General features: G+C 43.2%; 1 protein-coding gene across 1 annotated transcript; it reads left to right on the top strand.

Annotated features, from left to right (window-relative positions):
• The first annotated feature begins 1,488 nt into the window (after positions 1-1,488).
• LOC121325248 (neuritin-like protein) lies at positions 1,489-13,975 on the top strand. Its single transcript, XM_041267649.1, has 3 exons — positions 1,489-1,713; positions 10,152-10,302; positions 11,828-13,975. The coding sequence occupies exons 1-3, from the start codon at positions 1,656-1,658 to the stop codon at positions 12,102-12,104; spliced, it is 486 nt and encodes a 161-aa protein (XP_041123583.1). The 5' UTR covers positions 1,489-1,655; the 3' UTR covers positions 12,105-13,975.
• Positions 13,976-14,626: the final 651 nt, after the last annotated feature.

The following is a 14,626-nucleotide window of genomic DNA, read 5'->3' as shown; positions in this document are numbered from 1 at the left end:
GAAGTATGAAACCTGTTTTTGAGGTTTTACAAGATGGCAGTCTCTAGATTTAACAAATAAAGAAAAATAAGTACACATTCTTAAGCCTGACATGGTCTTGCATGCCAGTTAGTCGTACATATGTAACACACAAAGGATGTTCGTCTCAAGAACATAATATTCTGTTCCTCTCTCAAAGTTTTATATAGTAGGTACAGATCAGGGTAAAAAAGACATTTAAATATGGAGGTGTCGTTTCGGATGTGTTTGGGGAAAAATAATTGCCCATCCAAATACAGTATATATTTTTCCATGATAAAAAAAAAAATGCTTCAGCTATTTTGAGTTTTATTCTTCAGTGCAAGTCAAATAATGGCAATCCAATCCATTTTGTTTGAAAACATTTTAGTCTTTTGTTCGTTGTGATGGTTCTTGGATTGCTTCTGTTGTAATTAAGTTGTTTTTGATAATTTGAAAAATTGTTCAATAAAATTTGGGAAAAAAAAAAAAAGATGCTGTATGCCTGTGTCAGTTGATGTTGGGGGGTAGTGGAGTGACACACTTAACATTTGTATCTAGATAAATCCCCCCATTGTAATCAAATTTGTTTAGGACATCCTTTAGCAGACATTATTGGTGGGGCAAAGTTGCAGTGGTTTTATATTCTCCTCCAATTATGTGGTGGGTAAGACCACCAAATCCTTTAACTCGGCCAGTAATACCCTGTCCTGCATGGTTTAGTCTATACACTAGCCGAGCGAAGACTGGCAGGGACCCCTGCACTAGCCGAGCGAAGACTGGCAGGGACCCCTGCACTAGCTGATCGAAGACTGGCAGTGATCACTTTCCCAGGAAAAAAAAGGAAACCAGAAACAGCATTGCCTTACAGCAATTGTAGACTATAATTACAGCTTTCTGAAATGTGTTTGCATTTCCTTTATGAATTGGCTGATGAGACGTGGGTGTAACGGATGCATGTCCTAGCCTCAACCCTCTTGCGCCAGCTTTAGCAGCCATCGCCAACTCCAGTGCACTTTGAATTGACAAATGACCATGTGAGAGCACGATCCAAGTTCCTGGGTGGATCTGATGAATTAAAATACTCCGAGTACTACTTCAAAATATATTTTAAAATCTCTGTGGTGATAATATTTTTTGACAGGCTGCCTTCGTTTTACACGGGTAATGCATGTACCTTTTGGGACATTTGTTCTAAGTATGTTAGAATGTATTGTCTGACTCGCCACCTAGTTTCTCTCTCTCTCTCTCTCTCTCTCTCTCTCTCTCTCTCTCTCTCTCTCTCTCTCTCTCTCTCTCTCTCTCTCTCTCTCTCTCTCTCTCTCTCTCTCTCTCTCTCTCTCTCTCTCTCTCTCTCTCTCTCTCTCTCTCTCTCTCTCTCTCTCTCTCTCTCTCTCTCTCTCTCTCTCTCTCTCTCTCTCTCTCTCTCTCTCTCTCTCTCTCTCTCCCTACCCCGGGAAGCTAGCGTGGGTTGACCGATAACTCATTTGCCAATTCATCCCAAACACTAGCGCTGTTTCTTACCATCTGCGTTACAGACAGGTTTTTTTTTCGCCTTCTCATGTTACAAAATATTTTTATTTTAAAGCGTTTCCAACTTATTGTTTTTCAATTTTTTAAAATTGATTTTGGATACAAAAAAAAAAAAAACAATTAGTATGGTGTGCTACCTGAAAATCGCGTATTTTCTGATGCTGGTTGTCGCTCTGCAGTTCAGTAAGTATAATACAGAAATATGCCTACGAAAGTTACATCTTTTATTTTCCGTAAGAGTGTCTTCCAGACATGAGCAAATAATACTAGGAAATGTTCTTCAATTTCGGTTTTAAAAAGTTTCATTCTGTTAAATTGCTAAGCAAAATGCGAGTACCATTCGAATTGACGTACTTTTGCAGTGTAACAGAGTTAATGCATTGGTTTGAATAGGGCTAGGAGGTGTGTCAATAGGGACCGGTTGAAATGAGAGGTTTCCTGTCGAAAAATAGAATTGAAACAATTGAATGAATAATTTATATCTGAATAGTCACAGTGTTCTGTGAGCTGTCTGATATCACAATGCCTAACATTGAATTTTTTACGCAGTACTTTCAAACGGGTTCCTGTCTGCACGCTCTTAGTGAGGTATCGGGCATCCGATAGTAATTGCGGGTGCACTCAAGTATTCACAGACTACAGATTACTCCATTATTAAACCCTATCCTATTCATCACGGAGCGACACATAAATGAACAATTCTCAGACAGCATTGCGAGCTCAGAGCTGTCAGTCTTGAGCTCAATTGAATGATGTATAGGAGAACGATCGCTGGTGATCCTGTAGCAGGTTTACAGTGAAGGGTATTGCTTCATAATGCAATATACAGATCCTCATTTCCAGGAACTCAAAGTAACACATATTGACCAGAGTTATTTTACACGTTGTTTTATTAATGCTGTCAGTCATTGTGGAGGAAGCAGGCGTGTAATAAAGCTGGGTGTGTGGATTGTGCTGTGTGCTAATGCAAGCTCTCACACCGCTGCTGCTAATATAAGGTAGCGTTGCAGCGTGTCAGCAGACTCGCGTGTAATAAAGGAATGGGTTTGAAGAGGTTTATAAGGTGGGGAGGCTCTTGTATGCTTGTACAGTTGCCGACTTGATGGGTAGTTTCAGTTATAGCTTCACTTGAACCTTGCAGATAGACTTTTAGGGCTTTTCTTGGTGAAGTACACTGGACGGGTATATTTGCAATTACATTTTGAAAATGCATAGAAATTCTGTAGCAAGGAAATTTCACCAGTCCCTCGATGGGGGAAATGTGTGCGTATTAAATCGCGCTCAAACTTCTTTGAATCCTACAAAAGCTGTGTTGTGTTTGTGTCCAAACCCTGTCATTCCGTAGCATTGAAATCCTAAACAATTCCATATCATCTTGAGTCTAGTGCGTCTGCATAATTAGGAGAGAGCGAGAGATGATACTTTGTAAGTGGGTTAGCATCCAGTAAGTATGTGCAAGAAGATTCATTATATGCATACTCATGTCCTGCATGTGGGAGGATTACTGTGTTTTTGAATGATTTGCTTTCCATTATTCAGTTACACATGGCAGGTGACGGGATGAAAGATCATTTGGGAAGCAGCAGCAGCAGCAGCAGGGTACTGTAGGTGCAGCTCAGCCCTGGCTCTGAAGGATAATACAAGTGAAAGGTTTGAGCTGAATGTTGTGAAGAGCATGATGTCTGAGAGCGGTGTGTTCGACAGGGTCTGATTGAGAGTCATCTCCCAGCAGCACACAGAGCACACATTGCAGCCTACTTGTGAGATTCTTCAATTGTAAAACTGAAGGCTTGTGAACTCGCACTCAGGTCTTGTGAAGGGTTATTATTATCATTCATTATCACTCTTCCCGTCTCCATGACGTCCTGCAACGTGAGGGGATGAGCAGAACATCAAGTCACAACGAGCCCAAACTCTGTGATTAACTCCTGGAGAATTTTTCAGGATTAGTCAACTGAGATGAGAGCACTTGATTCGCGTCAGCACCTTTGTAAATGTTCCCCACAGTAAAAGCATAACAAAGTGTAACAAAGCACAGTTGAAAGGACTGTAAAGAACAGCGAGGTATGGTAAAGCATATTAGTAAATATGGCAATCCAAGGTAAACTATGGGAAATGCAGAATATTATCATGGGTAAAGCATAGGGAAAAATACTGCAGTAAACTTTTAGAAGGGCAGCTTGACATGCTATAACACAAGATGAGCCAAAAAAGATTAATCAGAAAGTTACCATCTTAAAACAATCACAAACAAAAGTCCAAGTCCTTGAAGCAACATCTTCAATATTTTTAAATCAGTAACTAATTATCGGATGTTTACCAAAATCTCTTTGGATTCAAGGGATACCTAACACCCTTAAGACTAGAACTGAATTGTTTCTAAGTTTTGCAACATCAAAGTGGATCTAAATTCTGCTGTTTTCGTCCCTAATAGCAACACTGGTTGTGGGTCAGTCTAACATGAGCTTGATTAGCCCCAGTGGATAGATAACAAACTCAGGTGTGTCATATTAAACTCACAGTAAAAACAGGAATGGATCAGACTGCTATGCAACGGGAGTCTTATTCTCATCTCCGGTCTGCTGTCCTGCAGTACCTTGGGGCACAAGGCAGGAATCTTTCCTCCCCTCTAGTGGTTACTTCTACCAGTCAAGCAGGATTTACCTACTAGCCTGGAGCCTAGAGGATTTATACCAGACTGGCACTGCAGCTGGGTCACCCCTAACCGCAGATTGAACCTTCCTGAGCTTAACCTTCCCTGCAATTCCTTTACATTGACTAAAGATAGGCTGTAGACAGGCAATATTGGCTGTTTGATGCCTATGGTAAAATTGGATGGAAAATGGTGTAAAAGTGGCAATGGCTTTCACTAGGGTATTACCGAAGGAATTTCTTTACTTCCTCTACTTTGAATACTCTATTATTCTCTGTAGTATATTGAGGACAGGCTGGAGGAAGGTGCATTCAGTGTTGTTGTGTTGCGCGTGGAGCAATATTTATTCAGTAGTCTGTGTGAAGTTATCTGGCAGCAAACTCCTCATCCCCCGGTGGTGCTGCTTTCCAAGAAAAAGGAAAATATTTCAGGGGACCATGCTACTTGTGGGCTGTCTCGCGCATTCAGATATTGAGCCTGTCTTTTAAAGAGGAGATGATTATATATTCAGAGATACCCGGGTGTTTAGTAAGTAAGGGGTCTGAGTGAGGAAACATGGGCATTACAATCCTCACCCCTAGTCTTGCTGTAAATCATTTGTTGTTGCCATAATTTGTGCCGGTACTTTATATAAAGAGATAAGATATTGAATTATATTTTAGCTGGGCGGTCACAAGGTATTTACAAGCATGAATGGGCTCGTTGTGATAGGTAGGGGATAGGTACTGTGCAGGAGATCTGGCTGTCAGAAACGGATTCTGTCTCTTTAAGTTCAGCTTATTGTTCTGAGGAGAGAATAGAAATTCTCACAGGAAACCGAAGTGACTGTGATAAGTTACGGCCGGTAACTCAGGTGTTGGGTCAATAAAGCCTCATTAACAGGTCGGACCGCCGCTGCCTGGCGGTAATGAGCAATGAGAGAGATCGATACACTGTGGGTGGGGGGGGGGGGGGGGGGGTCATTAATAAACAGCCCATGATGAACTCTACAGCAGGGAGACATGAAGAGAATGCTGCAGCACTGGGAACCCTGGACCCAGGCACCCATGTGGGGCAGAGACTGGGCACGAAGCGTGACCAAAAGAGCCAGGCTTTCTAACTTTGTTCAGAATCATATAACACTGCCTGTTATGACAAGCTTGCTTTTTCATTAATAAAATGCAAAAGGCTATGACCAAAAAATACTTCAGGCCATAGCTTATCCCTTTCAGCTACAAGGGACATATGTGTCCAACAAATACAAATGATACTAACTTTCTAATTTTTGCAGTGAGGTGCACGAAACAGAGCTTAAAATGTACCAACAGGATGGATCTGGTTGTTCAAATTGTCAGTTTCCACCTTGATACTGAAACACATTTGAGAAGAAACCGTTTGGAACAACCCCTCAATTCCTTGTGTATCTTAAAGGGTTAGTTGTAAAATCTGTGAGGTAAAAAAACACCTCATTGAGACAAAACACAGCTATGTGTAGCTCAAGTGTTGCCTTGCTCTTCACCCGACACAGTGAGAGCAGTGATAATACAGTGCTGTTCTGATACCAGGGTGCTGAGAGCAGGGAGGGAGTCCGCAGGGGGAGTCACAGTAAACCAGTTGGAGCGTGTAACGTCTTGGCAGGGAAGAACAGTGCAATGCTGTCTATATGAGAGAAAAGTCCGGTAGTGTTTGTAGACAGGCCCCTGCAACGCTTCGTTAAGAGAACTCGACAGGTGACTGCTTTGTGTCATTCCTATTGAACCAACACCTGGTAAAGGCTCCGGAAACCATGTTTCTATTTGAATTCTGGTACAGCCCTGATTTGCTGTTTTTTGTAACCGGGATGCAAAAATGCTACAGTTAGTAGTTGCTTTCAAATAGGAATTACATAATTCAGCAATGTTTAAAATATTTATTCACACAGAACAATGCAAACATACAGTGCATTTAGTATTTTTCAGGCATGGTTAGAAGTACATGGCAAAGCATACAGTAGGTCAGCATTGTAAAGTCCAAAGAGGTGTAGTGTATTACCATGGGAAAGCTGCAAAATTACCATGCACATTTTTTGGACACGCTACCTGAATTATATCAGTGTTTATGATGCTGCCATAGCTCATAGATATGGTGAGATTCAATACAAATACAAACACACAGTGCAGTGCTGACTGGAGTTATTGAACCAGGAACAGGAGCCGTGCAGCAAACACACGGCTGCATTAACAATGATTTCTTAACTGATTCTCACGCAATGTGCCCCTGCCTTCATTAATCTTTCCTTAATAACCAGCCCAGCATCCGATGTGCATAATCGCAGTGAGTAGGTAGTGTTTTTCATTATCGTAGTGCAGCTTGCTTGCTTCCCCATTGTATGACAACACCACTGCACTGGGATTTAAAAAACAAGGTTCATGATGAAACTGGTACAGCGCTATCCTTACAAAACCGCCCAGCAGTGTAAGAGTTAAGCATGATGTTGGAAACCAGGGATTTACAAGTGCTGCTACGCACCACGCAATGACATTGCAGATCACATCGAATGAGCTTTTCACAATCCCTGTGCACAACAGTGTTTAGATGGTATTGACACTGTACACAGGGGTACAAAAAACAAAAACACAGGCGGGGCTAGACATTGTCGATCACAATGGGCATGGTCACAGAATGAACGTGTGGTAAGTGTTCAGTGAAATGCAAGGGAAAGTTATGAGGGCTAAATGCATTTACTTGAGCCGGTGCTTACTGGGAACATGTTTCTGCACTATCCTGACCAATCCTGACCTTCAGTTGTGGGGTCTATTGATATTGTAGTTTTAGAAGGTTGGGTGGGAGTGGGTGTGGGTTCTATTGATATTGTAGTTTTAGAAGGTTGTGTGGGAGTGGGTGTGGGTTCTATTGATATTGTAGTTTTAGAAGGTCGTGTGGGAGTGAGGGTGTGGGTTCTATTGATATTGTAGTTTTAGAAGGTCGTGTGGGAGTGAGGGTGTGGGTTCTATTGATATTGTAGTTTTAGAAGGTCGGGTGGGAGTGAGGGTGTGGGTTCTATTGATATTGTAGTTTTAGAAGGTCATGTGGGAGTGGGTGTGGGTTCTATTGATATTGTAGTTTTAGAAGGTTGGGTGGGAGTGAGGGTGTGGGTTCTATTGATATTGTAGTTTTAGAAGGTTGGGTGGGAGTGAGGAGGTGGGTTCTATTGATATTGTAGTTTTAGAAGGTCGTGTAGGAGTGAGGGTGTGGGTTCTATTGATATTGTAGTTTTAGAAGGTGGGAGTGATGGGTGGGAGTGAGGAGGGTGTGGGTTCTATTGATATTGTAGTTTTAGAAGGTCGTGTAGGAGTGAGGGTGTGGGTTCTATTGATATTGTAGTTTTAGAAGGTTGGGTGGGAGTGAGGCGGTGGGTTCTATTGATATTGTAGTTTTAGAAGGTCGTGTAGGAGTGAGGGTGTGGGTTCTATTGATATTGTAGTTTTAGAAGGTTGGGTGGGAGTAGGCGGTGGGTTCAGGGGTCGTGTAGGAGTGAGGGTGTGGGTTCTACAGCTGGTGCATGGTGAGCCGAGGACACCCTGGCCGACCTAAGCCCTCCCCTCCCAAGCAGCGCTCTGAAAATAGTGTGCCACCCCCCTGGGAACTCCCGTCCACGGTCGGTAGTGGAATTGCCTGGACTGGAACCGACGACCTCCAGACTATAGGATGCATCCTAAACTCCAAGCGGGATCCCCCTCAGTTGGTACTTCTTTAAGTGGGAAGCTTAGACCTGAACGAGGCTTCAGATCCTGTTGCTCTAAGACATTCCCCACCCCCAAGCATGCCCACAATGCCCCTTTACAAATAAGACTGGCCAGGAAGACGTGTGTGAACGTTTTCTACACCTGTGAATGTAAATAATAAATATGAAGTAACTGAAGTAAAATACTGTATAAAAAAAAAAAAAAAAAAAAAAAAAACACTGGGATTTTTTTCCGTAGTCTTTTCAGGGTTGAAGGGAATACTGTTTGCATTTATCATTACTGAGTTGTGATTAAAGAGAAGTGTTATTGTACTGAACGGGGGCTTGACTGACTCATCTCGGGGCAAACACCCTGAAAGTGAACAGTTTACCCTGCTCAATTCTTCACAGTCGGAAAGGTCCACATGGTCTCATGGCTGACCGTTGCCATCTGTTTGCTTCCCCTCGCTTGCTCTGTGCTTTACACATTCACACACAGCAAGACAGGAGGATCTCAATGACTCAGGGCTCAATCCGCTTGAGTGCATTGCTGGATATTCTTCTGTCTGACAGGTGGAAACTGAGCTAGGGATCAGCTGATCACATGCTTCAGAGGGGAGGTGACAGTGTCTAGCAGTTGACCCTGAACAGACAAACCAAAACTTTTATTTTAAGTTGTCAGTGTGCCTGGAGCTGTGCAGGTAACAGACGTGTTCATCTCAGTGTGGCGCTTTGAAGCCCCACTCCTTTCTCCTCTCGCCTTGTTTGCTCACACGAGCCTTCATTAAATTTTCATGTGGATGAATAAAACCAATAATCTTGCTCGCTGCCTTGACCGACCTAACGAGGAATATTTCCGAGGAAATCGATAAATGTGCCTGTCGGGAGAGAAATATTCCATCAAATATTAATCAGCCTTGCCTTGTACTTCGGAGGAGGCATGCACAAATTCCAGATGCTATCTGATCCAATTAGGATCCAGCTCTGATTGCGCCGTCAATACCCTCAATGGTGTGTTTGTTAAAGGGATGTGTTCCCTTCGATTGCCTTGCTAAAGGAAACAAGTTCACGGCCTCTTCTGCAGCCCTGCTCCTTCGTCCACCAAACCTCTGTACAGCACTGCGATTTATATAGGTATTTCTTGCAGATATTTCTAGGGGAAACTGTTTAAGAAACTAGAAATGTTTCAATAGGAGCTCTTAATTTAGTATAGTGCTTGATAACGACTTCTCCTCATCTGTCTACGGCTCACTAGTTTCCTAAATCGATTTGCAATAATTGAATTTCGAAGCCATAGATCCAAACACAGTGTTTCTAGCAGAATAGCCTCAATTAGATGAGCTGTCTGTTGGGGAGGTAGGTCAGGTGGCTCCCCAGTGTTTCACAGCAACCTCAACAACACTGGAGCATCAGTAGCATGGGGTTTACAGCATGGGCTTAGGGTCGCTGAATGTTTTGACTATGCTGATTAAGGAATAGCATCTAAACTAAAACTAAAGCCGTGTTTGTTCGAGCCAGTGCTGCGGTGCTCAGGTGCTGGTTTTTCGTGTTCCCAGTTCCCAATGAGCACTCAGGAAAAGCAAGCATTTCTATCCTGCAGGGTTCACAGCACCTCAATGACGCACTTTGCTGTGTCTGTGAGGAGCATTCTGTAAAGGGCAGCTGATTTACAGACCTGGGTTCAGGGACGTGCGTCTTTGCTTCTGATGCGCTGACTCTGATGCTTTTGCTTTGGAAAGAGCCTTTATTGAATTGGATTGCTTTTCAAATAGACTTGGGGAGGTGGTAGTGTAAAGCAATACAGAACACTGGTTAGTGTTTAGAACACACTATCACTGCATGCAATGTCTTTTCATCTTTCCTGTGTTTCGATATTTTGTGCTTGTGGCAATTTTATTGTAATATTTGTTTTGCCCTTCTTATATTGCATATTTTGCTGAAGGCTAGAAAATATGTTTGTTTTTTTTGCACACGGAAACTCAGCATCTAACAAGCAAGCAGTGTCTAGCTGAATTGCACACAAATTCCCCTGTACAGGGTATAAAAAGCTGCTACAGGCATGCAGTCAAAGTCGATTTTGCAGCAAACCTTGTACCCATTTCCCTAAGAAGATTTGTGACTGAGGCCCTATTATGTAGACACCGGTGCCTGAAATAAGCGTTAGCTGGGCTAAGCGGGATTACATTCAGATCGTGTGGATATCTGGCGCAGGCTGCTGTCCAGTCGGCCCCCACACAGGTTGAACAGCCGCCCCTGTTTCTCATTTGTCCTCTTTTATTCCTGCAGTCCTGGCCCTCAGCCCGGTGAGTGCGGCCGGACGGAAGTGTGGCTACATCTACAAGGGCTTCGCGGAGTGCCTGCTGAGGCTGGGGGACAGCATGACGGAGAGTATGCAGCAAGGGGGCGAGGAGCTGCTGGAGATCGACTCCGTCTGCAGGTGAGCCTGGAGCCACCGGCGCTCACACACACCCCCTACAGGAGAGTCATACACACTGCAACAGATTGCATTCGCACACACACCCGCATACACACTGCAGCAGATTGCCACAGGATAGCTGCATTCGTAAGAGGTCCCTGTCGTCCAGTATAAGTCACCTCCGTGCGTGTGGCTCAGGGTGAGTCATACAATCAGGAGCCCGCTTGTTCAAATCCTGGTCTTGCTGAGTTTTGGCTGGGGTCCCGCAAATGAGAGCTATATTGGCCTTTGCAAAATCTGCTGGGGGTTTAGTTGGACAGTGTAAACTAGTTACATAATATCCTAAAAAATGATGTGAATAAATAAAAGATCTTCCCAATCGTGACTATTAGGTAGACCAGAAACAGCCCAAGGTAAATCCCCTGTGGAAATCCTCTTCATTTTTAGAAATCTTAAAACAGTTTGTGTAAACTGTATGGAGTTGAAGAAGTTGAAAAAAGAAATAAACAAACATGTATTACAAAATAGATCCACAGGCAGGAAACTTGACCTGGTTAAATTGTACACACAGTGACTGAAGGGGATAGAGAATGGATTATTTTTGCCAGTGATAATGTAAATTAGTTAGAGAAAGCAGAGGCAGATGGCTGTTTTTTGTGGATCTCTGAGGTGTTGTGGTTCAGCTCCCCAATGTTGTTTATTCTACGTTTCTCTTCAGGCTAGAAGGGAAAGAAAATCCCATAATGTTGCTTCCTGCTGAATCTCATTCATGTGATTTCATTACTAAGTATTACTATGAAATTCAGCTTTCCTACCCTGCACACATAATGATCAGAGTGACATGCATTGCCTTGAGGGATTGAGTCAGCAGGTTTCTTCCTCGCTGTATTTTATAAGGATGCATTCACTGTGTGTTTATTATATAACTGGCTCTCAGCACGCACATAGCAGGAGAACGCATCGTGAGGCAGCTTTTGATCACAAATTAAACTTCTGCTTTGCATAGGCACTGTGTGTTTGTCAGTATTGCATGCATGTTATGTGTGTTTCTATGTGTGTCAGTCCATCTGCCAATCACAATGCGCACACCGGACACATTAAGGGTTACATAGTGGCTTAGCTTTTCCTCTGGAGTTTTTACCTCTGAAAAAAATGTCCTCCAATCCAAAGAAGTAATCTTTAACTCAAGATAAAAATACTAGCCTTGTTTCTCATTTTTTAAGATGTGCTGTGGGACAACATGCAAATAAGCTGCATCTAAAACATTGTGTACAGTGCCCGCTTGATGTGTGACCATTCGATAATTTACCAATGTGGTTAAATCACTGTGAGTCCATGTTAACAGTAAATTGTAAAAGTCCTGTGTTTACTTTAAGTACTGTTTTTATAAGTGGGATTGTGAAATACAGGGGAAGCACTGTACACAAATCAATGAATACCCATCAGTGTATCAGTGCAATGCTAATCCATTCCAAAACCAGTTTTTGTACATACCGTGATTGTTTCAATGTCCTCTTCTCCCCCTCCTCCCCCCTCCTCTCCCCAGGTCCTGGGATGAGTTCCACCGCTGTGCCAGCGCGGTTCTGGCCGGCTGCCCTGACGAGGCGGCTGTGGTGTGGGAGTCTCTGAGGCAGGAGTCCAGGAAGATGCAGTTCTCTGGGAACCTTTACGACATGTGCAGCAACCGAGCCAAACCTTCCACCAGCGTGCGGAACCCCAACCGAGAGGAGACCAATCAGGAGTCACTCCGGGGCTCCGCCTACCTGCCTGGCCCCGCCCACTTACTGGCGCTCTCGCTGGCTGCGCTGGTGGTCAGGATGTAGCTGTGCTCGCTGGGCTGGTCACCTCGGACCCCGAGCCGCTCTGGACTCCATAAACACTCGTAGCTTCTCTGCTCTGGAGAACACCCAGACTGTGTTCCTTTATTCAGGAGCTGGGTACTGGACTCACCACTTTGTTATCTGCCAGCCCAGTTTCTTGTTAGAAGAAGTTAATAGCGATAATTAATGTTGGCCGACACCTTGCTTCTCCTCACCTCTGAGTCCAGAACTCATTTTATACCATCTCTCCTGCCCCCTAAACACACTCCGCACATTACACAAAAAAAACAGCTCTTTACATCTTTATAATTACAAAGGGCTGTCAAAACAAAAGCTGATTCATGATTATCTGTGGGTTTATTAGTGTCAAGTGAGGACGTTGCAGACTTTTCCACTTCACTTCACACCTTGGTGAGAAATGAAAGTGGAATTGTCTGTATTTTCAATCCCAAACACTGGGTATAAAAGGCATTCTTTAACATATGCCGTCAAGGGCACTGCGATGGCAATGCAATGGTTCAGTGGTGGCACAAAGGGCACTAGTGGTAAGAGTCATTGTTAGAGTGGAACTAGATTTTTGACGTACTTACCAAAGGTATCCTCGTCCCAGTGGGGTGCCCCAATAGACAGTGGGACTCCATTGTGTTGCCATTGCTGGTACAGGATATCATAGGCACAGTAGTAGTAAAAGTTTTCCATATTTCTCCATAATCTCTTCCAGGGCTGTTTAATATCACATGAGTGTCCCGCCTTTATATCTGGCTATGGGAGTAGGCCTCTGTGCCCAACAACATTTACCAGATGCTGGCCATAATAGAAATCTGCAACAACAATGGGCCGTGCTGTTTCACTTAGCAAATAATAACAGGGCCTTTCTCTTTATTGAGATGCTGCAGCCGGTAGACACTCACATGTTTGTAATAAATATTAGGGAAACCAAGCCCACAAGAGAACATGGAACCAAGCCCACAATGTATATCACATGGAACTTGGGTTACATCATCATCATCATCATCATAATAATATCTATAGCTGTATATTGTATCACACTCTGTCTTAGTCAAAACACAGTGGAAAAGAGGCTGAAGACAGATAATGCATTCTGTAAAAACTCAATTTCTCAAGGAGTGCATGTCTAAATAAGGCCGACAGCTGCGGTGCTGTAGGAAGAGAGATCCATCGATCCTGTGTTTGCTTGCACCCTCAAACACAGTCTAAATGCTAAATGCGATTATACATCTTATAGCCTGAAAGCTGGCTCCACTTTAAGAGATTATCTTTGTTGTTGGTGATTTGTGACTGCAGGCGTGATGGGCAGGCTGCAGCCTCTGCTATCTTATTGTCATTGTTGTTATTATTTTCAGTAGACTAAGCTCTGCGTTTTTATTACCAGTTCTGTGTAATTCCTGCACGCTTTTGAAATGCTGCGGAGGATTTGACTAGGAAGTGGAGTCGTGGTTTTTAAGAACGCGTAGTGTCACAGAGGATTGGATTCTCCTGCAACTGAGCAGGATCACAAGGGCTGGTTAGAGGGTTTCGCAACATTGTGTCATTTGTGTTACAATAAACTCATTACGACTCACTGTCGCTTTGTTGCGTGGTCAGTTTTATCTGTTGTGCTTAAATTAAAATATATATTTTTTGACATGATTGGAAAAACCCATAATTAAAAAAAATACTATAGTTTTCTATGGCCAAAGCTCTGTATCTTGCTGTAGTAAAAACTACAGTACACAGGTTCTGAAGGGATGTAATATATGCAAGGTTAAAAAGGAATTCATTATTTACCTACATGCATGTATTAAAGACATAGAAGTGACCTACAGTTTATGTGTAAATGCTGAAATTGTCTTATGTTAATATCTGTAAAAAAAATAAAATAAAATAAAGTCCATTGAGTATACTTTAACAATCGTCTCGGTTTTTATATTTACTCTTTATGAGAAATACTTGGCTGGAAGACTATTCAATCCATTGCATTATCTCGTTACCCCTGGAGTCTGGCTTTGAATTTGAGAGGTCAGGATTCAGGAAGTTGCTGCGTTCCAGAGAGCACTGTGAAGAAGCTCCTGTAGCTTGAACTTCAACCAGCAGCTTCCTGTCCCGGGCCTTCACCCAAAAGAATCTCTTTCAAACTTCTATCCAGGCTGTCTCTCAAACAATGTCCTACAGCTTCAATCCAAAGGTGTTCCCGCTGCTGGGCTGTCCGGTTACAAGAGCCAAGAGGACTATCGGGGACAGGCAGGAAAGACGGCTCCTCTTCTCACTGCCCTGATGCTCCATCGCTGGCAGTGGCTGCAGTATTAAAGTGACCTGTCTTTATGTTTTGCATCACGTTATTATTTCCCCAACTGCCTGTCTTCATACATTTTTCATATTCGACAGCTGCTCTGATAAACAGCGAGGCTCTCTCAGAATAATGTTTCCAATCCGACAGGTCGTGAACATCTAATCCCACTAATGCTATCCAAACAGCGTTTATAAGAGACTGGTGGGTAATACAGGGCAGCAGCACCAGAGGCTCT

This window comes from Polyodon spathula, chromosome 13, assembly GCF_017654505.1.
Source record: "Polyodon spathula isolate WHYD16114869_AA chromosome 13, ASM1765450v1, whole genome shotgun sequence".
Taxonomy (NCBI): domain Eukaryota; kingdom Metazoa; phylum Chordata; class Actinopteri; order Acipenseriformes; family Polyodontidae; genus Polyodon; species Polyodon spathula.
This window is presented reverse-complemented; position numbering and strand designations above follow the sequence as displayed.